This window comes from Engystomops pustulosus, chromosome 5 (genome assembly GCF_040894005.1).
Source record: "Engystomops pustulosus chromosome 5, aEngPut4.maternal, whole genome shotgun sequence".
In the NCBI taxonomy this organism is placed as follows: Eukaryota; Metazoa; Chordata; class Amphibia; order Anura; family Leptodactylidae; genus Engystomops; species Engystomops pustulosus.
This window is the reverse complement of record NC_092415.1, coordinates 63,653,073-63,678,727: the sequence shown is the minus strand read 5'-3', so window position 1 is coordinate 63,678,727 and position 25,655 is coordinate 63,653,073. Positions and strand designations below refer to the sequence as shown.

General features: G+C 42.9%; 1 protein-coding gene across 6 annotated transcripts in view; it reads right to left on the bottom strand.

The window, feature by feature from the left end:
- The window catches only part of MTCL1 (microtubule crosslinking factor 1), a 102,035-nt gene extending 78,863 nt beyond the window's left edge, over positions 1–23,172 (bottom strand). For 4 of the 6 annotated variants that reach the window (XM_072152211.1, XM_072152212.1, XM_072152215.1 and 1 more), the window contains exon 1: positions 22,229–23,171. In XM_072152211.1, the coding sequence (XP_072008312.1) occupies positions 22,229–22,930 (702 nt within the window). In that variant the 5' untranslated portion in view covers positions 22,931–23,171. Of the gene's footprint in view, positions 1–22,228 lie in introns of all 6 variants that reach the window. The other 2 variants (XM_072152213.1, XM_072152216.1) reach the window with 1 other exon arrangement.
- Between the last annotated feature and the right edge of the window lie 2,483 nt (positions 23,173–25,655).

Here is a 25,655-nt window from a genome sequence, read left to right as displayed (position 1 = left end):
CGGTGCATCTTAGGGCTTGCACCACAATTTAAAAGTTAAATACTGCGCTTAGCCGGAAGCCAGCGCAGCCGCACCACAAAAAAGGTCGCATGCACCACAATCCAAGCGCATACACTTCTTAGATACCCGTGCAAGCCATTTTAGCCCCGAAAAAGGTGCATAGTCAGACAAAAGTGCAGGCGCGACCCTTAGTAAATGAGCCCCTTAAAGTTTTAATTAGATGTTATAAAAATAGAGCATAATTTGTACTGCATAAACAATGCAACAATCACTGATACATATGTCTCTATTATGTTCCAAGGCTACATTTCTACAAGGAGTTAGGAAAAATTTCAGAATAATAATATTTACAGTTTTGTTGATGGTAACTAAGCGAGAATATAAAGTTTCAAATGTATCTCTTAAGATAGAACTCAGTCTCAGAGAAGCGCTCATTCCATTACCAGCCTGCTGCCCTTGGGATATGAACACACTATTATTAGGTTTGCAGTCGATTTAAGGCAGGAAGGAGGTACAGTATGCCAAGGCAAACTCAAAGAAGGTTTCCAACATAGCTTCACTCCTCTGTATTTACATAGACACTGTATCCCGCTAACTAAACAAATGAAAGACAAATTAAAATATACTTCTGCAGCACCAGCAACAGATGCAGATAGGAGCAGAATATTGTAAAGTATTTGTATGTAAAAACCACTGCTTCAGTGATTACAAAAATAAAGATGGAAATAATAAAGAAGCTACATGCTCGACTTTTTTGTTTTTTAAACAAAAACAGAAACCTTAAATAGTTTTGACAAAAGAAGGTAGTGTCCTTAAAACTGGGACACCTATGATAGAACTACATTCAGACCACAGAAGCTTGTGTTTTATTATCATACAAACACTTTAATTTCTAAAGGAAACCTACCACTTTCTGCTAGAAAGTTTAAAAAGTGTTAAAACCGCGATACCGCGGTTTTAACACTAACGAGACTAAGCACCGGCACCAGCTCACCCTGAGCTGGTGCCCGGTGTTTGCATCTCATACCTACCTTCAGAAGTGGTAGGTTTCCTTTAATGTTGCAAACGAGACGAGAAACGTAAGATCAGTGAGGTAGAAGGAAACAACACCACATAAGGAAATAAAACGCTCCAAAATTCCTGCTCAAAGTGATACCAAACATTTCCAGAGGGGTACAAAGGGTAGAAAAATACTAAACAAGTTTTGAATGTGCCTCTACTGATTTCATAATGGGGGGAATCCAGCAGGAATGGGGCAATAAATGTAAATAGGGGAGTCTTTGAAAGTGTCAAATGATACATGTAATGTTAAAAGCCTGACACTATAGGGCACATAGAGAAGCTGAAAAGGGAATGACCATTATAATAAGACAAGCTAACAGTGTAATATAGTGATCTGGACAAACACTGTATAAACATTTTTACAAACCCATTGCTTGTATTTTCACTCACAGAGCATTCAATAACAAAAACATCTGCAAACAAGTACTTTTCTTAAAAAACTTTCAATAAAATGTATAACTGTCCAGCAATTAACCCCTCCCCCCCCCCCCCCCAGTGACCTTTTTCATTTTGGTGTTTCTATTTTTTTCCTTTCCTCCTTTAAAAATACATAGGGGGTCATTTACTAAGGGCCCGATTCGCGTTTTCCCGACGTGTTACCCGAATATTTCCGATTTGCGCCGCTTGTACATGAATTGCCCCGGGTTTTTGGCGCACGCGATCGGATTGTGGCGCATCGGGGCCGGCATGCGCGCGACAGAAATGGGGGGGGGCGTGGCCGAACGAAAACCCGACGTATTCGGAAAAACCGCCGCATTTAAAAACCGAAAATGTGTCGCTTGGGGAGCGCTCACCTTCACCTTCTATGGGATGGTGCATTCCGGGGCGTTAAGATTATTTTCGGCGCTGCAGCGCCACCTGGTGGACGGCGGAGGAACTACCATCTTAAATCCCAGCCGGACCCAAATCCTGTGCAGAGAACGCGCCGCTGGATCGCGAATGGGCCGGGTAAGTAAATGTGCCCCATAATGTTTTAATAACATTTTTCTGTGCACAGAGCTGTATTATTGGGGTGGCTATGCATATATTATGTATTTTTTGGGGGGGCTCTGTATATATCTGTGTATTTAGGTGGGGGCTGTGTAAAATGTCTATATGTATTATTGGTGGGGAGGCTGTGTATATATCTGTGTATTATTGGGGAGTTGTACACATATCTATGTGTTACTGGGGGTGGGTGTATATATCTATGTGTTACTGGGGGGCCCTGTTTGCAATGGATAGATGCTTAGTGATCATGCTAAAAGCAAAACATAGATGGAAAGCAGCAAAAAGTTTCAATCTTAGCCCCACTAAAATGAATTCATTAATTGCAATGTACATTTCTTTGGATAAGTCATTGTTGGATATCCAAACTTGAGACCCTGGTGAAAGCATAAAGGAGAATAACAAAACATGAGGTGTGACTGGTCTTACTGGGGTGTTGGGATATCATGCCTTTCTAATGCTACCATATTCATACCTAGGAGAATATTAACCCCTTAAGGAATTAGATAATTTTCACCTTAAAGGGATCTGTCACCACATTTGCACATAGACAACCAGTGACAGGTTCCTATATCCCTATAGAGTTCTATTAACTTACTGACCCCCTTCTTTAAGCTAAAAATTATTTCGCTTACATCCACATAAATCACCTTTTATCTTATGTAACCTGGCATAAGAAGGGTGTGTCCTGCTGAGCTGGCCCCTCCCATCTACTCCTCTTTATGGTTTATGCCTCCTTACTATTTAGCAGTCGTTGTCATGTGACCAGGGTGACATCTTCTCAAATCTTTTAGCCTTTTAACAATAACAAACTGTACCCCTTGCATGTATCTGACCACATGAAGTCAAAATGCCTCCATGGACTTCTACTCCTCTCCCTCCATGGAGGCTGCTGTGAGTTCATGTAATTACATACATGGGGTACAGTTTGGTAAAGAACTGCAATGATGTCACTTTGGTCACAAGACATGAATGTAACACAAGGCACCGTGCACAAAAATTGACCAAAAATTTCCTATATGTACACAGAGCTTTATATTTCTGTAGTTGAATATTAGCAGACGGTCCATAAGTACAAGGAGGCAGGACAGTGAAGAGACACAGAGCCGCCTGTCAGAATAAAGAGGTGTGGTTCACTGCCAGCCTGGGAGAGAGAAGAGTCAAAGCCAGGAGACACGAGTCAGGAAAGCTAATTTACATGTTAGAAAATGGCTCTAATTAAGGTGATATGAGGAGTACTTTATCAGAAGGCATTGTTAGTTAGGGTGCCCCGCTGGGCCCGCCCCGCTGGTGACAGGTTCTCTTTAAGGACACAGACGATTTTACAAATCTACCATGTGTCACTATATGCGATTATAACTTTAGAACACTTTAACTTACTAAGGTGATTCTCAGGATGTTTATGTGATATGCTGTACTTCACCTTGGTGGTATATTTTGTTTGAAATGTTTTGCATTTATTTATGCAAAAATGTAAAATTCTGTGTAAATTTTGAAAAATTTGTGACTTTATAATTTCTAAATGTTGTGGGTTACTAACTAACATTAACCATATGTCTGCTTTATGTTGACATAATTTATGTTATTTTACTTTATTACTAGGTTTACAAATCAATCAGTATAAATAAGATTCAATTATTTTAGAGGCCCATTCATATTAATAGGGGTTTTAAAAGTTCTATTTATTAGAAACTCCTCAGAAAGTACCACATTTTTAAATTGCACCCATCAAACTATTCAACACAGCACTTGTTTAAGCATCGAACATGAAATAAATCAAAATAGAGGTTCTATACGGAATTTTAAATTTTGACAATAAAATGTTTAGCCCTTCAATTTGACATGCTCTTGCAGGATAAAATAAGGAAACACATCACAGATTTTGTTGTACAGTTTCTCTCGGTATGGCAATACCACATGTGTATGTAAACCCATTTATGGGCTCCACAAGGGATGAAGCGCTGTTACACTTTTGGAGGGTTCTATTAGGTAATTGCTGAGCCTATTACATACCAGAACAAAGTGACCCCACTAAAAATCGACCCCAATTAAAAACGAACCCCCCCCCCGGAGTAAAGTAATTTTATTTTGGGGTGCATTCACCCCATTGATTAGATTTTATTAACTTTGTTGGAGAGAATGCAAAAAAAAAAATCTATTCTGATGCCAATTCACTTTTATTTATTTTTTTTTACACCGAATAGCATACATATAATGTTACTTAGGCTCTATGGCTCAGTACAATTATGAAAATATCCCATTTATGTAGTTTTTTAATGTTTGAATAATTTTACAGAATAAAAATGCATTTGGAGAGAAAGATATCTTGCTTTTGCATCATATTTAACATTTTGATTTTTTTTGTTGATTGAGCTGTATTAGGGCTCATTTTTTGCTGAAGGAGTTGTTCTTTTTATTGGAATCATTGTGGTGTAAATGTGACTTTTTGATAATTTTTTTATTGCTTTTTTTTGTTTGGTTGGATGCTAATATGTGGCATGTTTTTTTATTACTGTATTTGTTTTACGGTGTTCACTGTACAAGTTTAGTAATGATTTAATTTTATTATTAGGGTTGTTACGAATGCAGCCATATATTATATGTATTATCTGTTTGTGAAGTGATTTTCACTTTTTTATATGTAGGTGTCTAATTAATGGGGCACTTAGACTTGTTTTACTTTTAATTCTATTTTTTTTTTGTGAATATTTGTTGTTTACTTTATTTTAAACATTTTTTTACTGTCCCATGTATTGCAGTGTATCACAGCAGTCAGCCTATGCACATGCATGAGCTGACATGCACACCAACAGATCCCATCTCTGACCGGACAGACCTGACAGCTGTTACTGGGAGAGCCCGACTTTCGTGTATAGCCAGGCTCTCGCTGACAGTTCTCATCGGTGGCCGCAGTGCAGGACATGTCCAGCTGTACGGAGTACCTACAGACCTGGATGCGTATTTACGTTGTGTGTCGGCAAGGGTCTAATAGGAATGATTAAAGCGTAGCATTCTGGTAATTATATTAACGGGGCAGCGTAGAGTAACCATTGGCATGAGTAGTTGGTAACTACACATATAATATTGTAAGAACATAGAGTGCTGCAGCATGGTGGATATTGAGGATGGTCCTTCCCCATCATGTAATTCCTAAATCATAGCTAAACATCAGTAACCAAACTGCAGAAAGCATTAGTGCAGCTGATAAAAGTAAACTTTGTAATATACTTAATTGAATAAAAATGTTCCTGTGTCCCCTTTTCCTCCTCCCTATGTATCTGCATATGCCAGTAAATCAGATTTCCCTGCTGCACTTACATTGGCAAACAGATAAGAATCTGATAATGTTTCTAATGACTTAACTCTTTACAGACAGTCCCTTCATAATCTTATTTTCATCTAGAACTGAACCATCAAGGTAAATGTTCTCTAGGTATAAGAAAAGTTAATCTTTAGCCTCCTGTCCTTATCTAACTGCTGTGAAGAGACTTGCAGGAACACTGCTCATTAAAGGAGAAGAAAGAAGATGAAAATGAGACAGAGAAGCTTTTTTCCTTAATCAAGTATATCAAAGTTTACCATTAACAACTTGTACAGAACATATCTAATTTGTTCTCTTAATGTAGGAAAACTTTTATGTTTCTAAAACCAAACTAATGTTTTTTATGTCTCTAAAACTAATGGACCTATTAAAGGAAACCTACCACTTAGAATGGTCGGTATAAGTAGTAAATACCGAGCACCAGCTCAGGATGAGCTGGTGCCGGTACTTACTTTCGTTAGTGTTATAAACCGCGGTATCGCGGTTTTAACACTTTTTAAACTCTAGAGCAGAAGATGCTTCGGCGCTGCAACGTCTCCGTCATTTCCTATGCAGGCGCGCGCACGCAGCGCCGAAGCATCTTCTGCTCTAGAGTTTAAAAAGTGTTAAAGGGAACCCGTCACCACTATTTTCACAAATACAGGTAGTGACAGGTTCCTATAGAGCTCTAATAACTATCTGACACCCTGCTTGTAGCTAAAAATGATGCCCCTGAGATTCCCATATATTCAACTTTATAGTTTTATCTGGTAACTAAGCATGGCTACATGGAGTCCAGGTGGGCATGGCCTCCTCAGGCTGAATCCAGCAGCTCCTCCCCATCCCTATCTCTGTATGCTGCTATAATGTCATGTGACCAGGGTGACATCATCGCAGGTCCTATAGCTTTTGTAGCATTAGGAACTGTACACTAAGCATATATGTCATGAAATCACAGCATATTTTATCACATAAAAACCCGGAAGCCTGCATGCAGAGGAGTAGAAGTCCATGGAGGCTGCCGTGATTGTTTTATGTGGTCAGATATGTACATGGGGTACAGCCACCCCGTGGACTCGCTCCAAAGCTGCATAGATACCAGGCAAGATTATAACTCTGATTTTATGGGGATCTGAGGGGAACAATTTTTAGCTAAAAGCAGGGTGTCAGATAGTTACTAGAGCTCTATAGGAACCTGCCACTACCTGTATTTGTGAAAATAGTGGTGACGGGTTCCCTTTAAAACCGCGATACCGCGGTTTATAACACTATCGAAAGTAAGTACCGGCACCAGCTCACCCTGAGCTGATGCTCGGTACTTACTGCTTACCCCTGCCATTTTAAGTGGTAGGTTTCCTTTAAAGGTTTGTCCAGGATAATCATGGCTGCATTCTCTTTCAAAGTAGTGCCATGCCATTTTATGGGTTAAATTTGCAGGGAAAGGGAATAAGCAGAAACATCTGACAATAGGTGCAGTGCTGTTTTTGGAAGAAACTAAATCGTCTTATTTTTAAATCATTTACTTTCAGACAATCAATTAGACCTCTGCTGAATTTGTTTCAAACTAACCAGTTATGGATACAGAAATGTCTCTGTTCATCTAAATTCTTAACGTCTGGGCTGTGGTTGAAGAAGGCCAATAATAGGCGATTACAAGTGAAAGAAACATCAGCAACCTTCATTTCAAGTGAGGCCATTGTCTGCTTATTACTGTATAATGGTAAAGCAATAATTGTTCTTAACAAACGCAGGAATAACAAGTGTCAGGAGATTAACCATCAGGTGCAAATGGGAGACAGATGGGGGATCACAGATGGGCTCTTAGCAAAGGAAATGGACCATAATATAAGATCTGTAACAGGATGAAAGGGGATGGAAACTTATAATATACTTATATTACTGCTAACAAGCTCAATGGACAACTGTTCAGAGGTGTCTCATAGGGCAGGAGTATGTAGATAAGGCTCTATTCACATAGATTATAAGCCTTCTATCAAAACTTGGTCTGCAAGCTTGCACTAAAAAAAAAAAAAGTTTCAATTTCATAATGCAAGAATTATGTGAGCCCTCCCCATCCTCAACTGTATTGTACATCCCTATCTCCTAAAACTGTATAATAAATTATTGTAGAAGTGGAAGCAATAAAGAGGCTAGATGTTGTACTACACATGACTATTTGGAGTGTAGATTTTTGGGGGTGTATAACAAATCGTTTCCCTTTCCCTCATTTCCTTTGGAAAAACCTGCTTTGATATATGAGCAATTTGGATTACAAGCACTAATTCTGCTTGAAATCCAAGGTACTCATTGTGGAACCAATGAATTGCCCTTGTGGAACCAATCATATGGGTTTCAGTAATATCCTGTGGGAAATCTTGCTTTGATATACAAGCAATTTGGATTACACACATGTTCTCAGAATGAATTATGCTCGTAATCCAAGGTTCCACTGTACTGTACTTCTAGCAGATGGCTGCAACGTATTCTTTTATACGCCAAAACATGTCATGAATTATCAATAAACTGCCATGAGAAATATTTTGCCACAGAATCCCTCTATATAAAATAGCAAACACCACTATACAGGCGGTCCCCTACTTAAGAACACCTGATTTACAGACGACCCCCTAGTTAAAGACGGATCCCTCTGCCCCCTGTGAGCTCTGGTGAAGCTCTCTGGGTGCTTTACTTTAGTCCCAGACTGCAATGATAAGCTGTAAGGTGTCTGTAATGAAGCTTTATTGATGATCCTTGGTCTAATTTTGAAACTACAATGGTCACTGGAGCAAAAAATTTTTTTGCCTGGATCTACAATTAGAAAATATACAGTTTCGACTTACATACAAATTCAACTTAAGAACAAATCTATGGAACCTATCTTGTATGTAAACCGGGGACTGCCTGTACTACCATACATACAGGGCATGTTACTGAACAATAGACTGGTACATGCTAAAAAAACACAAATCCTTATTCATGGGTATGAGCAGATAACTTATAATAAACTAAAAGTACATAAAACCTCTTGTTACATTCAGGAACAGCTCAGAAAACATCAGATATACAATGTGAAACACAAGACTACCAACCTTACATCACTCTGCCATTGGGGGTTACTTCTAGGGCCTCTAACATTTTTTCTACCACATATGGCATACATACCTATGCTGTTTAGTAGAAAAGCAGGGACTCTTTACATCATATATCATTATGATGCATGGAGTCCTGTCCTTAGCATTCTCATTGGTCCATGAAATCTGGCCAGGGTACTGTCCGTTTTCCACCAGAAGTGTGCCTTACTCTAAGATGGGGTTTCCCTGAGTTATACATATTCATGGCAGCTGAACTGCTGATACCTGAACTGACCATTGACATAACTGAGATTTGTTGCTGATCAGTATGGGTTCTGATGAATTATCCTACGAAACCCATATAAAAACAACAGAAATAATTATGTCTTGCTTCGTCTACTGCATCAGGTTTATGGACAGAATATGTATATTTACTAGGTGGCACCTGACCATCCCTTTGGAATCGAATAACTGTAGGTGCAGATGTCATGTTCAGATTCTCAGTAGGTAAAGAGAAAGAAGTCATCTCTACTAATGTGACTGGGCTGCGAGTGTGTAATTAGAAGACAATGACGTGTAATATCTTTTGTTATACCATCTGCTAGGGCTTCAGTGATGTCACAGGATTTATTTAGAGATTATTAAGGTTTGTGCAGCAAGTGAACCGCACCGCAGAAACGAAATGAATATATTATCCTGTGTACTTTATGCAAGGATGGATTAAGACTGCCATGCGACCCCTGACTGTATGTGAATTGTGGTTTTACATGGTTTGACATTTACTGTCTATATACAGATCCACAATAAGCTTCTTGGGAAAGGAGGTTATTCCCCTTTCAGTTCTGCAATTAAAGCACCTTTGGAGGACCTTTAAAGGTCCTGGAAGGGCTCTTGTACACATGTATGAGGATTTCAGGACTGGAGGTACACTTCTTATTATCTACAGGGCAGTATCAAACTTGGATGGTAGTTTGAGTTGCCATGGGTCCCCTACAAGCCCTGGGCCATGGACTCCGGCCCAAAATAACTGTATTATGATCCGCTACTCTATATTTGTGCACAGATAGCAGGGCTGTGGAGTCGGTAAGCCAAACCTCCAACTCCGTGTGTTGCCATAGACATACACATGTCAGCCTATATAGGCCATTAAAACTGGCCATGTATGTAAAGTAGATGAACCGTCTCTCTGGCAAAGTTCTATAATGTGAAAGACTCAAACATTTGAGTCTTGAAATGAAATGAAAATGAAATGAAAAACAATGCCTCCTTTTGCTACACGGAAAAGGCAGCCCCCTTAACGCCAAGTATGACCAAAAGAAGTCTAATAGCCTAATGTGGGATTAAGCCAAACCAATACAGACGGTCCCCTACTAGAGAACACCCGACTTACAGACGACCCTTAGTTAAAGACGGACCCCTCTGCCCACTGTAACCTCTGGTGAAGCTCTTACTATAGTCCCAGGCTGCAATGATCAGCTGTAAAGTGTCTGTAATTTATTGGTAATCCTTGGTCCAATTACAGGGTCACTGGGGCGAAAAATGTTTTTGTCTGGATCTACTATTATAAAATATACAGTTTCAACTTACATAAAAATTCAACTTAGGTTCCATAGGTTTGTTCTTATGGAAGTAACCTGGGGACTGCCTGTATATATATTCCAGAAGGAACAGATTTCCAACTGTACACAGCACTGTTTTAACCTGGTTGGGTCTCGTAGCAAAAGGCATGGTTTTCCATTTCCCACCTTGGAAAACATATTTTCATATTTCCCAGAATCCCCTACTGGAGCGTCAATGGCTGGAAGTCTCCACATGCCTATAAGGTGGCCTTAATTGGCAAACTCTCCAAAAGGAGAACTCTTACTTTGTGACCCATGTCTTATTTGCAAAGGCAGAAAGTGAATTGAACAATTAATTGTGACTTCGGCTAAAAAGGGCAGCATCACATCATAGCATCCTAAAAGCCACACATAACAAACTAAACAACTGTGACAGTGTGGAAATTAATCTCCCAAGAAACATGTACAACAATTCTATGTCAATTAAAATAACTTCTGCTCGTACATGAGAATGCTCTACCCATTCTGATGACTAAAGTAAAGCTTAATATCATCCAGAAACAAGCTGGCAAATGGCACACAACAAGCGCAAGTAGTTTGTGAAATTCCTTCTTGTCCAGACATGTGCAAATAGAAAGTAATAACACAATTTATACCACAGGATAAAAATTATCGGCCAGAGTTACTAAGCCTGTTCAAGCTTAGAAAAGACGGTGCCAAATCCCAAGGGTTATATAGGAAAGGCGAACAGGGACAGACCAAAAAGCGCTCATAGAGTAGTAGTTGTTTGTACAACAATGGACAAATTCAGATGGGGAGGAAAGAATGATGCTCACCAGATAGAGTTGTGCAAGTTCCAGGCACAACACTAGTGGAAGGCTTGAGCTGAGTACCAATCAGGTGCTGCCTGTTGACGGGATCATCAGAGCGCAGTAGCCACACCGGTCTGGATCAGATGCATGGGATGATGGGGTGATTGTCACTATGGCGCACACTGGTAGTCAAAAGTGATTCGGAGAGTACTTCACAACAAAACTGTTTATTGGTGTCTCGGTAACACAACGCGTTTCAGAATAATAATAATAATAATAATCTTTATTTATATAGCGCCATCAAATTCCGTAGCGCTTTACAAATCATAGGGGATCAGCGGTGATTCCTTTTTCAAGTGAGGAGAGACAAGAAGCTCAGGTCTTAGGTGTCTTCCCAGAGCTGTAAAGGTGTGGTGGGAGTGTGGTCACTTTAAACAGACTGATGGGGGAGTGGCTCGCGCCAAAAATGGGGGTGTGGCTTAATAAAAAAAAATTATTATTATTATTTTTTTTTTTCCTTTTTTCCTCCTTTTCCTTTTATTCTAAATATTACTTTCTAAGGACTCATTGAGACCATTTGGGGTCAGACAATTTATTTTATAGATCCAAAACATTTCTCTCTGGCGGAATCCCAAGGGTTGGTATAGAGGTGATATGATTAATATGGCACATCTCGCAACATGTTTTTTTCCAATGTGACGTAACATCTTGGATGGCTTACTTTAGATGCCATACTGCTTAGACCAAAAAGCTGGATATCTCATCTAGCCATCAGTGTTGGGGGAAGGGAAATGCAGTTTTAGGGCGCACTATATATTTCCCAGTCATCTTTATTACAGTGCAAAAGATACTTCTATTATGGAGATAAGAGAATAAGACCGTAGTCATAAATTACAGTTTTAGGCTACATTCACACAAACGTATCGGGGATGTATATACGGCCGACGTATATACGGTGTAAATACGTCCCCCATACACTTCAATGGGCTCACGGCCCTATACAGGAGCGGTACGGTGCCCGACAGGTGCGGCACTGTAGCCCATAGACAGATAGGACATGTCCTATCTTTCTACGGAATACGCGCCGTGCACTGTATATTCCTATGGAGAGGGGCGGGTGTAAGCTGTGCTCATCCCTGCCATACTACGGTACAGAGAGCATACATTGTGTGAATGTAGCCTTAATACTTCATTATAATACAGTGCGGGTTCTTCTCAAAGTCTTCCCTGTGCCCTAATATTCTAAGTGTTTTTTCATTTGACAGGCCCGTGGTCCTTATAATCCAATGATACAACAGAACATTCCAGTGAAGAGTCTACTTTCATATCTACTTAGGAATGATTTTTGACCAGAAAAGACTAAATAAAAAGGACAGATGTTACCAAAACCAAAGCCAAGCTTTATCTAGTGAAACACAAAAACTACTTGATAATTGGGGGTGGTATAGACAAACAGATCTACAATGCTAAAGACCACTCCTCCCAAATCCAGTTGGGGCAGTCTCTCCCCCCATGTGCATTACTGTTCCTATTCTCCCTATATAAAGGAAAAACAAATTAAACAGCAATATGCCTTTCACAAAAGAACCCTCTTTTGTCTTGTTTGGAAGCCTCAAACAAAAAAAGAGAGTTCTCCTCCCCCATTAGCTTCTCTGAAATAAAGACCTAACCAGTCTTTTATCTCTCTACTACCCAGTCTGTCTCCTCGTTCACTTGTTTAGGGTATTTGCATGTAAAGAACAGATAGGAGCTCTTCAGAACCAAGCTCAGGTCCTTTGTTCAGGCACAGGAACTACTGAAAATAAAGGACCAGAAATGTAGCTACAAAAAATGGAAAAGAATATAAAATAAAATTCATATACACACATAAAGTATAAATCAAATGCAAACTCATACCATTTTTATTATCACTTGCTGTTTCAGAGTCATTGCTCTGTATCAGTACATAGTAGGGAACCAGTTGGGCTAGGGAAAGGCTTTGGACATAGTTTAGTAAGGAAAACACTCACTCTACAGAGACTGCCTTTGCATTGCTACAGAGTATTAAAGCAATATGCCTGATTATCAGTTATTTACTTTTTTTTCATTTTGATTTCTTGAAAAATCAGGAAAAGGGGGGATTTTTTTTAAAATGCATAATTTATTTGGTTTAATAAAATATTAACTTCTCCTGCAGTTTCTTCTGCTCCCACATTAATTGTGGGAGCAGTACCGGGTCAGAAACAGCCAGAGACCCTAGGGAGAAGGTAGAAGATGTTTATTACCCATTCTGCCTTCTCCTTTCTTCACTGCATAGCACTGAAGTAGTGCTGAAGAATAACAGAGCCTGCACTGCCGCCAAGTCTGCAGGCGTTAATCAGAGCTGAGAGTCTAATCAGTTCAGTACCCAATACAAGTCTGATCAGACATCAGACACCACAGGGGTATGTGGGTCAGAGGGCTGGCAGTATACGTGGGTCAGAGGGCTGGCTGTATACGTGGGTCAGAGGGCTGGCTGTATACGTGGGTCAGAGGGCTGGCTGTATACGTGGGTCAGAGGGCTGGCTGTATACGTGGGTCAGAGGGCTGGCTGTATACGTGGGTCAGAGGGCTGGCTGTATACGTGGGTCAGAGGGCTGGCTGTATACGTGGGTCAGAGGGCTGGCTGTATACGTGGGGCAGAGGGCTGGCTGTATACGTGGGGCAGAGGGCTGGCTGTATACGTGGGGCAGAGGGCTGGCTGTATACGTGGGGCAGAGGGCTGGCTGTATACGTGGGGCAGAGGGCTGGCTGTATACGTGGGGCAGAGGGCTGGCAGTATACGTGGGGCAGAGGGCTGGCAGTATACGTGGGGCAGAGGACTGGCAGTATACGTGGGGCAGAGGACTGGCAGTATACGTGGGGCAGAGGACTGGCAGTATACGTGGGGCAGAGGACTGGCAGTATACGTGGGTCAGAGGGCTGGCTGTATACGTGGGTCAGAGGGCTGGCTGTATACGTTGGGCAGAGGGCTGGCTGTATACGTTGGGCAGAGGGCTGGCTGTATACGTTGGGCAGAGGGCTGGCTGTATACGTTGGGCAGAGGGCTGGCTGTATACGTTGGGCAGAGGGCTGGCTGTATACGTTGGGCAGAGGGCTGGCAGTATACGTTGGGCAGAGGACTGGCAGTTTACATGGGGCAGAGGGCTGGCAGTATACATGGGGCAGAGGACTGGCAGTATACATGGGGCAGAGGACTGGCAGTATACGTGGGTCAGAGGACTGGCAGTATACGTGGGTCAGAGGGCTGGCTGTATACGTGGGTCAGAGGGCTGGCTGTATACGTGGGTCAGAGGGCTGGCTGTATACGTGGGTCAGAGGGCTGGCTGTATACGTGGGTCAGAGGGCTGGCTGTATACGTGGGTCAGAGGGCTGGCTGTATACGGGGGTCAGAGGGCTGGCTGTATACGTGGGTCAGAGGGCTGGCTGTATACGTGGGTCAGAGGGCTGGCTGTATACGTGGGTCAGAGGGCTGGCTGTATACGTGGGTCAGAGGGCTGGCTGTATACGTGGGTCAGAGGGCTGGCTGTATACGTGGGTCAGAGGGCTGGCTGTATACGTGGGTCAGAGGGCTGGCTGTATACGTGGGTCAGAGGGCTGGCTGTATACGTGGGTCAGAGGGCTGGCTGTATACGTGGGTCAGAGGGCTGGCTGTATACGTGGGTCAGAGGGCTGGCTGTATACGTGGGTCAGAGGGCTGGCTGTATACGTGGGTCAGAGGGCTGGCTGTATACGTGGGTCAGAGGGCTGGCTGTATACGTGGGTCAGAGGGCTGGCTGTATACGTGGGTCAGAGGGCTGGCTGTATACGTGGGTCAGAGGGCTGGCTGTATACGTGGGTCAGAGGGCTGGCTGTATACGTGGGTCAGAGGGCTGGCTGTATACGTGGGTCAGAGGGCTGGCTGTATACGTGGGTCAGAGGGCTGGCAGTATACGTGGGGCAGAGGGCTGGCAGTATACGTGGGGCAGAGGACTGGCAGTATACGTGGGGCAGAGGACTGGCAGTATACGTGGGGCAGAGGACTGGCTGTATACGTGGGGCAGAGGGCTGGCAGTATACGTGGGGCAGAGGACTGGCAGTATACGTGGGGCAGAGGGCTGGCTGTATACGTGGGTCAGAGGGCTGGCTGTATACGTGGGTCAGAGGGCTGGCTGTATACGTGGGTCAGAGGGCTGGCTGTATACGTGGGTCAGAGGGCTGGCTGTATACGTGGGGCAGAGGGCTGGCTGTATACGTGGGGCAGAGGGCTGGCTGTATACGTGGGGCAGAGGGCTGGCTGTATACGTGGGGCAGAGGGCTGGCTGTATACGTGGGGCAGAGGGCTGGCTGTATACGTGGGGCAGAGGGCTGGCTGTATACGTGGGGCAGAGGGCTGGCAGTATACGTGGGGCAGAGGGCTGGCAGTATACGTGGGGCAGAGGGCTGGCAGTATACGTGGGGCAGAGGGCTGGCAGTATACATGGGGCAGAGGGCTGGCAGTATACATGGGGCAGAGGACTGGCAGTATACATGGGGCAGAGGACTGGCAGTATACATGGGGCAGAGGGCTGGCAGTATACATGGGGCAGAGGGCTGGCAGTATACATGGGGCAGAGGGCTGGCAGTATATATGGGGCAGAGGGCTGGCAGTATACATGGGGCAGAGGGCTGGCAGTATATATGGGGCAGAGGGCTGGCAGTATACATGGGGCAGAGGGCTGGCAGTATACATGGGGCAGAGGGCTGGCAGTATACATGGGGCAGAGGACTGGCAGTATACATGGGGCAGAGGACTGGCAGTATACATGGGGCAGAGGACTGGCAGTATACATGGGGCAGAGGGCTGGCAGTATACATGGGGCAGAGGGCTGGCAGTATACATGGGGCAGAGGGCTGGCAGTATACATGGGGCAGAGGGCTGGCAGTATACATGGGGCAGAGGGCTGGCAGTATATATGGGGCAGAGGGCTGGCAGTATACATGGGGCAGAGGGCTGGCAGTATATATGGGGCAGAGGGCTGCCCCTTCTTTGGTTAGCTGCTTGCAGCATTTGCAACTCAACAGTCAATGGTTTTATCCCATGAATTCTACACCGATGTCACAACCTCTTGACGTATCCAAATGATCTACTAATGCTAACATATAGGGAGAGCAATGGCTATTTTCCGGGGGGAAGGGGGGAGGCCTTGTATTTCTAAGCTTGAAAAACAATTGCACACATTATCAACTAAATCACAATTCAATACCAAGTGCAGCAAAGGAAGTAAATGGAAAACAAGGGAATTAAATTACAAAGTTTCTGCTCAAGTCTGACCATTTCTACATTTTCCGGTCTTGTAAACCGTATCTGTATTTGCTAAATGAAAACAGGAAGAAACCTATCAGTGATGTAAAAGATAATGGTAGTGTAATGATATAACATAGCCTGCCGGGAGGTAACAGCATACTGTCAATACTGTAAATGGATCTATATAGCTCACTTTAGATCCACGGCCTATAATGAATAATCATTTGTGATAACACTAGATGTCGTCTCCATGTATGTGCAGGTGTTCTGCTGGTATTAATGTATCACAATACAAAGACCTAAGCATGAAGCTTATTTATAGAGCTTGGCATACACATGTATACCAAATAGGTGACCTACATTGAAGCAGAATAATGCTTATACAGATGTGTAGATCTACAAGTCAGGAGGGACGCCATCATAGTCAAAAATTTAGTTCATCTGTTGCACCATAAATGTAGCCAGAATAAATACTACCCTTGTATGTACCATAGCTTTATATCTGTGATATAAGGTACACACTACTGTAAGGGGTTAATCTTTAATTTTAAGGCAGAATAAAACATGACCTAGTAACCATTCTAGACCCTCCCCCTGCATATTCCCGAGCCTGATGAGAAATAGATATGCTCAATGAAGGGACATACACAGAGGGGACACAGCCTACCATTAGTCAATTTATCTCTGACATAGAACCCATTATACTATATCCATGCTTCAAGTCAACCCCCTACAAGGGCGTAACTAGAGACATAGCACAACACAACAGAAAAGAAGCTCTACAGGGACATCCTCTCTCCCATCTGGACTCATAGAGAGAACACAAAAATATCATGATAAAATTAACACTTTGTAGGACGACAAAACCGTGTGCTATAGAGAAGAATAGCCTCGCTATATTGAATATGTTCAATTAGACAATGCTCATTCTGACAATATAGTTATTCCTCATCTATTTTACCCTTAAAAATATACACTGGCTTGCTGCAATAAAAAGGTATGATATTATAAAGGACTCCTGAGGCAACAGCCATCTATACATAAATAAATGACAACGACAACTGCTTAAAGGGAACCTGTCCTCAAAAACTGGCCTAATAAATCACTACCAGTTGTCAAGCAGTTGAACAGCTTCGAGATGATGTCTCTTTGATGGCCCAGGTTGGTGGGATCATCCAGAAAATCAACTTTGACGTTAGATGTATAAAGTCAAGGAGGAAAGTTAAACATTAAAGTCAAGCTCTCCGTGCCTCTGAGCATCTCCTCTTATGTGACTGACATCATGTGCCAAACTTCAGGAGATCTGATCAATTATATTCCTGGACACAGGGCCATCACTTACAGTGAAGGGGGAAACTGGACTTCAGTGTTAAACTCTCTGCCTTCTTGACTTCATTAAACCATTTTTCATCTCACTTGAAAGTAGATTTTTGGGATCACATGAGACCATAAAAGAAACATCATCTAGAAGCTGATCCTCTGCTTGACAAAATACTTCAAGTGGTTTATTAGGACAATTTCTGATGACAGGTTACCTTTAAGTGGAAGAAATATTGTCCATGGTCTTTATTTAGTTTCTTACTTTAAATAAAGCAAACTTTTATAAACAAATAAACGCAAGATCATCCATAAGCATAAACTGAGTATTAACCCCTTAACACTGCGCCGTACATACAGACGTGGGGTTTGCTGCATATTGCTGCTAGGACCGACCGAGGGTAATAACCCTGCCGATTCCACCGGAGGCATTTAAAAGACGGCAGCGCATGGGCGAACGTCATCGGGGGGCAGTGATCGGTTGTCATGACAGCCTTAGGTCTTTCTCAGACCCGAGGCTGCCTGGTTTCTGCAGTTTCGTTACAATGAGCCAGTGGCTCATTGTAATGAATACTGTGTACAAATGCCATATACTTCAATACAGTAGTATTACAGTATATTGTAGGAACGATCAGACCATCTAGGGTTAAGGTACCCTAGAGGGTCCAAAAAACTGTAAAAAAAAAAAAAAAAGTTTTAAAAAAGTTTAAAAAATAATTTCAATTTAAAAAAACCACTAAAACGTGATAAACAGTAAAAATCACAAACACATTAGGTATCGCCGCGACCATTTTACCTCACATTAAAAAATGTAATAAAAAGTGATCAAAATGTCGCACAGTCCTCAAAATAGTAGCAACGAAAACATCAGCTCATTTCGGAAAAAAAAAATTACACCTCACACAGCTCCCTGGTAAACTGCTGACGCCTTCCACAACTATCAGTCTTTCTTTGACCTTGGGTATGCTATTTCTGTATGAAAAGTGAAAAATGAAACCTTCATTCAATAAGAAAAATTACTTATCCTCACCAATCTAACAGTGAATAAAGAAACTTTAAAGCATCTTATCAAAGCAAAGAGATTTTCCATCAACTTACTTGGGCTCTTAGTAACATGCTCTCTCTGTCCCAAAAATTCTGCTTTTCACTCTTAAATTTCTGCTGAATTCCCTCTTGCTAGAAAAATGGGGCAGAAGCTCACTGACTTGTTAGATTACATAAAGGTCTATAGAGGAGGGAAAGCAATGAGCCATGGAAGTAAAGTCTCCTCCTAGGAGCTGCTCCAAAACCACTCAAAGTCACACACCGGAAATAGCCAAAAAACTGAGGTGATTGATGGAAGATTCACATTAATTGGACAATTTCAGCAATTCCTCTTATTATGCAACAATAGTTTGCTATAAAGAAACTCTATTGCCAAACATGTACATAAGTATAATAATTACTAAACATATCATGCTGCCTGTGACATTTTGGTTACCAAGTGTGGAATCAGAAAGTTGAAGTGGTTCATTTCAGACCCAGGGATACACGGATTGTCATCCTCTACCTATCCTGTGATTATGGATACAAATAAGCACTAGGAGTAAGAAATAGATTCAGTAAGCTTGAAACTATTATGATGTGGGAGGATGTGGTGGTTGTTTGATGGGTAAGTTATAATCATCCAGCTTTTATGTGGTTTGGACATAAACGTAACGCTAATGCACTTCCGAATCCTTAATTCTGAGGGATTTTCACACTCAGCCTAAGAAAATGTTAAAACATTTTACGTAAAGTTAGCCTGTCCGGAAACACAGGAATTCGGTTTTCAGAGAAAACACTGGTAGCAGTGATATATAGTCTGGCTTGGCCTGACGGACAGAATTCTGCCATTAGGCAAATAGGGAGAGATCTGTCAATCAGCCCTGACAGGGCAGGGAGAAGTCAGAGAGGATCGTCACAGTGGAAACTCCTGCCTTTTCCCGGGTTGTTCTTAAATCTATTGACAGGTTCTCAGGAAGTATATATTTATGGTCTATGATTTGCATGAAAAAGGCTGAAATCCATTTCTTTAAACCATTACTTCATTCATTTGCAATTATAAAAATTAAAAATGAAAGTGGACTGATAGTGGGACTATGGCTTATCCTGTTACAAAGAGGGCAGTGGAATTTGCCTTTGTGTGCACCTAAAAGAGGTTGTTTAAGAATTTGCCTATGTTTAGTTAATATTGGATGGGTAGCAGTTCATTGTCTTGTAGTCCCAACGGTCAAATGTGCAGGTACTGATTTCAATGGGAGCTAAGTGGCCATAATAAAGACATGGTAACACACGGTGCACATAGATATATGGCTCCAGCTCTTACCAATACTGAAATACGACATACCTGAACCTTTCCCCTCAAATATGTTGTTGGTGTAGATTCATTGGTATGGCCAGCTGGATAAATTTACATATCCGATATTTCTTGCCCATAACATATTGTACACCAAAATAAATTAATGAAACCAATTGAAAAAAGGGTAAAAGTCAAGTAAATTAAAGATACACCACAGACATCTACATCTACTGTATCATACAAACAACACGGCTTCTCTCCTTTGTTCTGTACTGAGCCACATTCTCTATAAATGTCACCGCTAATATACAGAGCTCAACAATTCTTTGCCGAAAATATGTTTGCTCATTCTGACTGACATTTACCTCTAATAAAATCAAGCCAGACTCAGTACATACATGTTCAAGCTTCACAAATATGTTCTGCACAATATTCTGACCTGGAAATGGGGTAATAATATTGTATGTGAGATGAAGTCAACACATTCATGTGAAAGTTACCTCCCATGGAACACTATCCTTCCCAGAGGTGCGAGGACCCAAGCTCCCTGTAGCCCCCAAACTCTTCATTTAGCTTAAAGACTCATTGGAAGATAAGGACCATTAACATAGTCATGGACAGCTCCTTTTGCACTGCATTAGTTTTACTACCTCTATAACCGTTAGTTGTGTATTTTGTGACATAACCAAAGGAAATGTCATAAATACATGATAGATTCAGTTCCTTCCTATGGCTGACTCCTTCCTGCACGGCCACCCCCCATTCAAGCCTCTGCACGGGTCTGAATAGAGTATGGACCCGCACGTAAGGCAAAGATAGGAAGCAGGTTAGCGCTGTTATTTAGTGTGGAAAGAGGGACTCCGTCTCTATCACTATGATGCTGAGTCCAGTCCTCTGTCATTGGTCCATAAAACAGAACACTCCACGGTCCAAGGTTCGCGGACCACCAGGCTTGTGGGAAACTGCCCTTACAAACATTTTACTAGTCTGCATTTGACTTCCATTTATAACAGAGGCCACAACATTGTGACAGAATCTGTAGCCGAAATACAAGACGGAAACTCTTAGGACTTCAGCTGCGGATTTGCAATTATGTGGATTCACCTCTTATTAGTGAAAATGTGGATTTATCTGCATTTACGCCTGAAGGTAGTTTCACGATGGTGTTTTTTTTCACATCAGTGATTATTCACTGAACCCACATTTTGGCTTATGGACACTTACAGATAGATCACTGAGCCAGGAGGAGAAAACCTATCACTGATGCCTTACTGAACCATTCTTTTCAAAGGGCTTTTTCAGTTTTTTTCCCTGATCAGTTATTGTCAAGGAAATTTAAACAGAACAGGTTCTAAACTGATCACTGAAAAACTCAATTGTGAAAAAACCCATTAAAAAATGGACCAGTAAGGCATCAGTGAAAATCCACTGAAGCCAGTAAAGGAAAACCAATCTGGGTTCAGTGAAAAATCACTGATGTGAAAAAAACCTGTCAATGGGAAACCACCATTAATTACAGCCATTAAGGTTTAATGGGCACAATTTATGGATTTTTAACAAAAGGTAAAAGGATACTACACATAAAAAACTATTTACATGACCCAAATAACAATAGTATTCTACGACCAAGGAAGTTTGATACACACAAGGGCTCATTCACATGGCCATATTGGGGGACGTGATTCGGTATCACAACTTGTGACCAGATACCAGCCCCCATACACCTCTATGACTCCTGGTCACAGCGTGGTGAGCATACAGTGTAGCCTATGGAGGGAGGAGGGGAGAAGGGCGCTCACCCCTCCCAACTCCTCCTCCCAGCCCTGTGCTCGCCTAGGACCTGGTCTGGGAGAGGACACGGCCGTGGAAATGAAACCTTAGTGTGAGCGGTCTCATAAGTATATTGTAAGTTATTCAGGGTTTATTGAATATCCTATGTCACCTGTCCCATGCTATAGTTTTTTAAAAAAATTTAAATAATTTGGGCATAAGACATGAGATAAGGTAGTAGTCTGGGCTGCGTGACACCTCAAGATCTACAAAGAACACTGGGCACTCTCAAAGAGCTTCCAGAAGAGGTTTAAAGGGGTCAATAATGGGCAACACTAGGACAGCTTTATTCATGTCGGTGGGCTCTGCTGGCCGGGACCTAGAACTAGCATGTCCGCTCAGCTCATGAGATCTACACTCAGGCCTGTAAACCATGGAGAAAAGTTTCTCAGAATAAAATTATTAACTAATACTTATATATCATTATAAAGGTTTGCCTGACAGCTATTCCCTTCTCCAGAGCTCAGTCCCTTCCAGATTTACAATGTTTATCAGGTGAAGATGTTGTGATGCATCCACCATCATCCATGGACCAAGGGAAGGATGTGCACCCCTGGAAAGGGCCCAATCTGGTACACAGACTGGTGGATTACACTGTACCCATCCCCATTTCTGAATGGTGTCCTCTGCAGGGGAATTGGGTACAATCTGAGAGAACCCCCACCCAGTCACCCAACACCCTCACCTTAAGATAATCGTTCTCTGAGCGCAGCTCCTCCAGCTCCCTGAGCAGCTCCTCATCTTGTCCTGGGGGTGCAGGGCTCTTCCCTGGGGTGCTCCCGGCTGCCCTGGGCTCTTCGCTCCTGGTGCCACCCTGTTTGGGCTCCGCAGTCAGGACTATCTCTGGCAGGGCTGGCACCACCCGCTCGCTGCAGCCGGACTCGTTGTCGCTGCTGTGCGCTGCGGGCAGGGGGCGCTGCTCGTCGGACAGGGGCTCAGAGGGGCAGTCGGACAGGTCGGAGCTGCTGTCGGTGTGGCTGACCCTGGCCAGGGCGATGTATGCCCCGGGTGAAGGGGGCTCCAGCCTCTGCCCCCTCCGGCGCCCCGCTGCAGTCAGAGGGGAGGAGGGGGCACCCAGCACATCTCTCCGGCCGCCCGGCTCCGGCCTGGGTGCCCTCTTGCTGGTCAGCGATGCCTTGGCACCGGCAGGCTTGGCGGGGCTTGGCTTGTCTTTGGCCGGGACGCTGCGCCGGGATAAGCGGCTCTGGCTGAGCAGGTGCCCCTGGTGCCTGATGCCCGGGGACTTGGGGGGCAGCACTGCGGGCTTAGCAGGGGGCGCCCTGCCATGGGAGTCCTTGAGGAAGGGTCTGGCCGGGGAAGGTGCCCTGTTGAGCCGCTTCTTGTCGGCGGCTAGGCTCTGCAGCAGCCTGGGCTCGGGGCTCTCCATGTGATGCTGCAGGGCACCGGCTATCCTGGCTCCGTCACTCTGAGCACAGTCCCAGCACAGCAGCTTCTCATCACTTCTCCTGCAGCTCAGGCACCTGCCAGCATCACACTGCGCGGCCCTGCGCTCCCCCACACACGGGCTCCATCAGCTGCTCCGCCGGCTTCTCCTCCGCGCCCCAATGTCCCTGCAAATCTGCAAACGCTGCTGTCTGTCACCCAAGCGGACGTCAGGCAGCTGCCCGGCGGCGCCCCCGTGTGCCTGCACGAGGTAGTGCAGCAGCTGCAGACAGTGCGGCTCGTACTCACTGCTCATCAGTGATCCGGATAGATAGAGGAGCCGTGTAATCCCCGACTACTGGATGTACCATAGCACTGCCACAGCATGGACACGGGGTACGGGGCAGGCCTGGTAAATATACCTAATACACTGCCCCCCACCACATCAAAAGCGATGGCAACATTTGTAACTGTTTACACACAGTGCACCCGCCAGAACCAGCGATGTATACAGTGGGCCCCAATTTATAACACTATATACAATGTACCCTCCAAATAACAACAGTACATATAGCGCTAAACAACTGATCATACATACAGTGCTCCTTCAAAATTAGTAATATATACCGTGCCCTCACAAATCATACAATACCCCAATTGATAATTATATATATTGCTCACCATCCAAAACCTCCTTGTTTCAGGGGCTTAAAGGGCACCTACCACCCCGATTCTACCTATAAAGGTAGAAGGGGTGGCAGGTGGATGGATGGGACGTGATGATAGCCCTTTATTGGGCTAATCCTCACGTCCCGGGTGTCTTTTAGAAAACTTTATTGCATGTATATGCAAATTTTTTTATGCGGCTACTGGGGCGTGGAGTAGCCGGACATGAAGCTACTAGTGGCGGCTACTCCACGCCCCAGTAGCCACGTTACTCCGCTCACCAGGTAATCTTCGGCGCGCAGCCCCTGGTAGCTGCGCGGCCCTCGTCCGATTCCCTCTGCATCTTTGGCCCTCTGCGCATGTGCAGTAGCTCCGGGCGCGCAGCCGAAGGGGACCCGGAAGATTACCTGGTAGGCGGAGTAACGTGGCTACTGGGGCGTGGAGTAGCCGCGACTAGTAGCCTCATGTCCGGCTACTCCACGCCCCAGTAGCCACATAAAAAAATTAGCATATACATGCAATAAAGTTTTCTAAAAGACGGGAAGTGAGGATTAGCCCAAAAAAGGGCTATCCTCACGTCCCATCCATCCACCTACCACCCCTTCTACCTTTATAGGTAGAATCGGGGTGGTAGGTGCCCTTTAAAAATAATTGGACACGTTACTATTGGAAAGTGTTCATTGGTAATACTTTGCAAATCATTTGAGAGCAATAACTGCCTGAAGTCTCCAACCCATGTCTTTAGTTGCTTTGTTGCTGGAGTCCACACACCAGTATGTCAGTGTTATTTTAAAATCCTCTATCATGGTGGTTGATTTTTTTTAAGTTAAAAACTGTGTTTCAATTTAATAGAGTGTCCTTATTTCTAAAAATAAAGTTTTAACAAATGACTAGACCAAGAACTAACACTAGAACAAGTGTGTAACAATTCAATACTGTTGTGTTATAGTTTTGCTTGCTAATGTATATGAAATTTGAAAAAACTGAAATGTGGTTTGCATGTAAGAAAATTATCTTATTCACTCTTTATACACAACTTCTCAAATAGTGGTTAGCCCAGAGTGGTGTATCCTGCAATACCCCTTGTATATTCAAAAACATTTTCTGTGTACTCCACTTATTAGCTTTGCAAATAAGCAACTTATTAATTTCCAGACCCTTGAACCAAGACTCCAAAGACTTCCAGAGATAGTGCACACACAACCTTCAGTGTAACTAACTAATGAAACTAGTGTCCTATTTTCTCGCCACTTAAAGGAAATATACCACCAGAATCATGGATTGTAAACCAGTCATACTTACATGCTGGTGTGCTCCCCTTCTAGCAGGCTTTAAAATTATTCAAATGAGCCTGAGGGGTTATGGAACTAATTTGTATAATTTTTAAAGCCTTTTTTTTTTGTTAAAAACAAGGGCATAAGAAGCTAAAAGAAGAGCAGATTCTGCATGTTCAGTAAGTGTGCTTGGTTTTCAATCCTTGATCCTGGTGGTATATTCAATCTTATCAAATTATTAGAGAAAAAAAAGTTATGATGGAAATCTAAGGAGCTTTTGGTTGCATAAAGGCAGTGCAGTAATATCTACAATAACTCTAATCATCCTTTTTTAAACTTATCCCTAACTTGTAGATATCAACAGGAATCTATCAGACTACAGGAGATTGATGCGAAAAGTGTTCAATATTTTATGTATAACATAAACCATTATATGGCTGTTAAGATGGATTTAAAAATTAAGTGCAAGGAGTGTTCCTCTAATGCCCCCAGATAAGATATCAAATTACTTATAAATTATGAAGAGGAATGAATCCATTGCAATGTTTTATAGCAGGAGTTGGATTGTCCTTTGAGTACAGAAATGACAGACATGCTGTATCGTAAGACTGTAGATATAAGTATTTCCATAGGCTCAGTTCTTGGTGTATGTATACATTTCTTTAAAGAGTAAGATACAGATGTTGCTATGGAAACATTAAACATTTTACTCCTATGCGATGCTGAGAATATGCCTCACTCATAATCAAATAACAACTAAAACTTCACTAAAATGTCAGAAAAACTGTA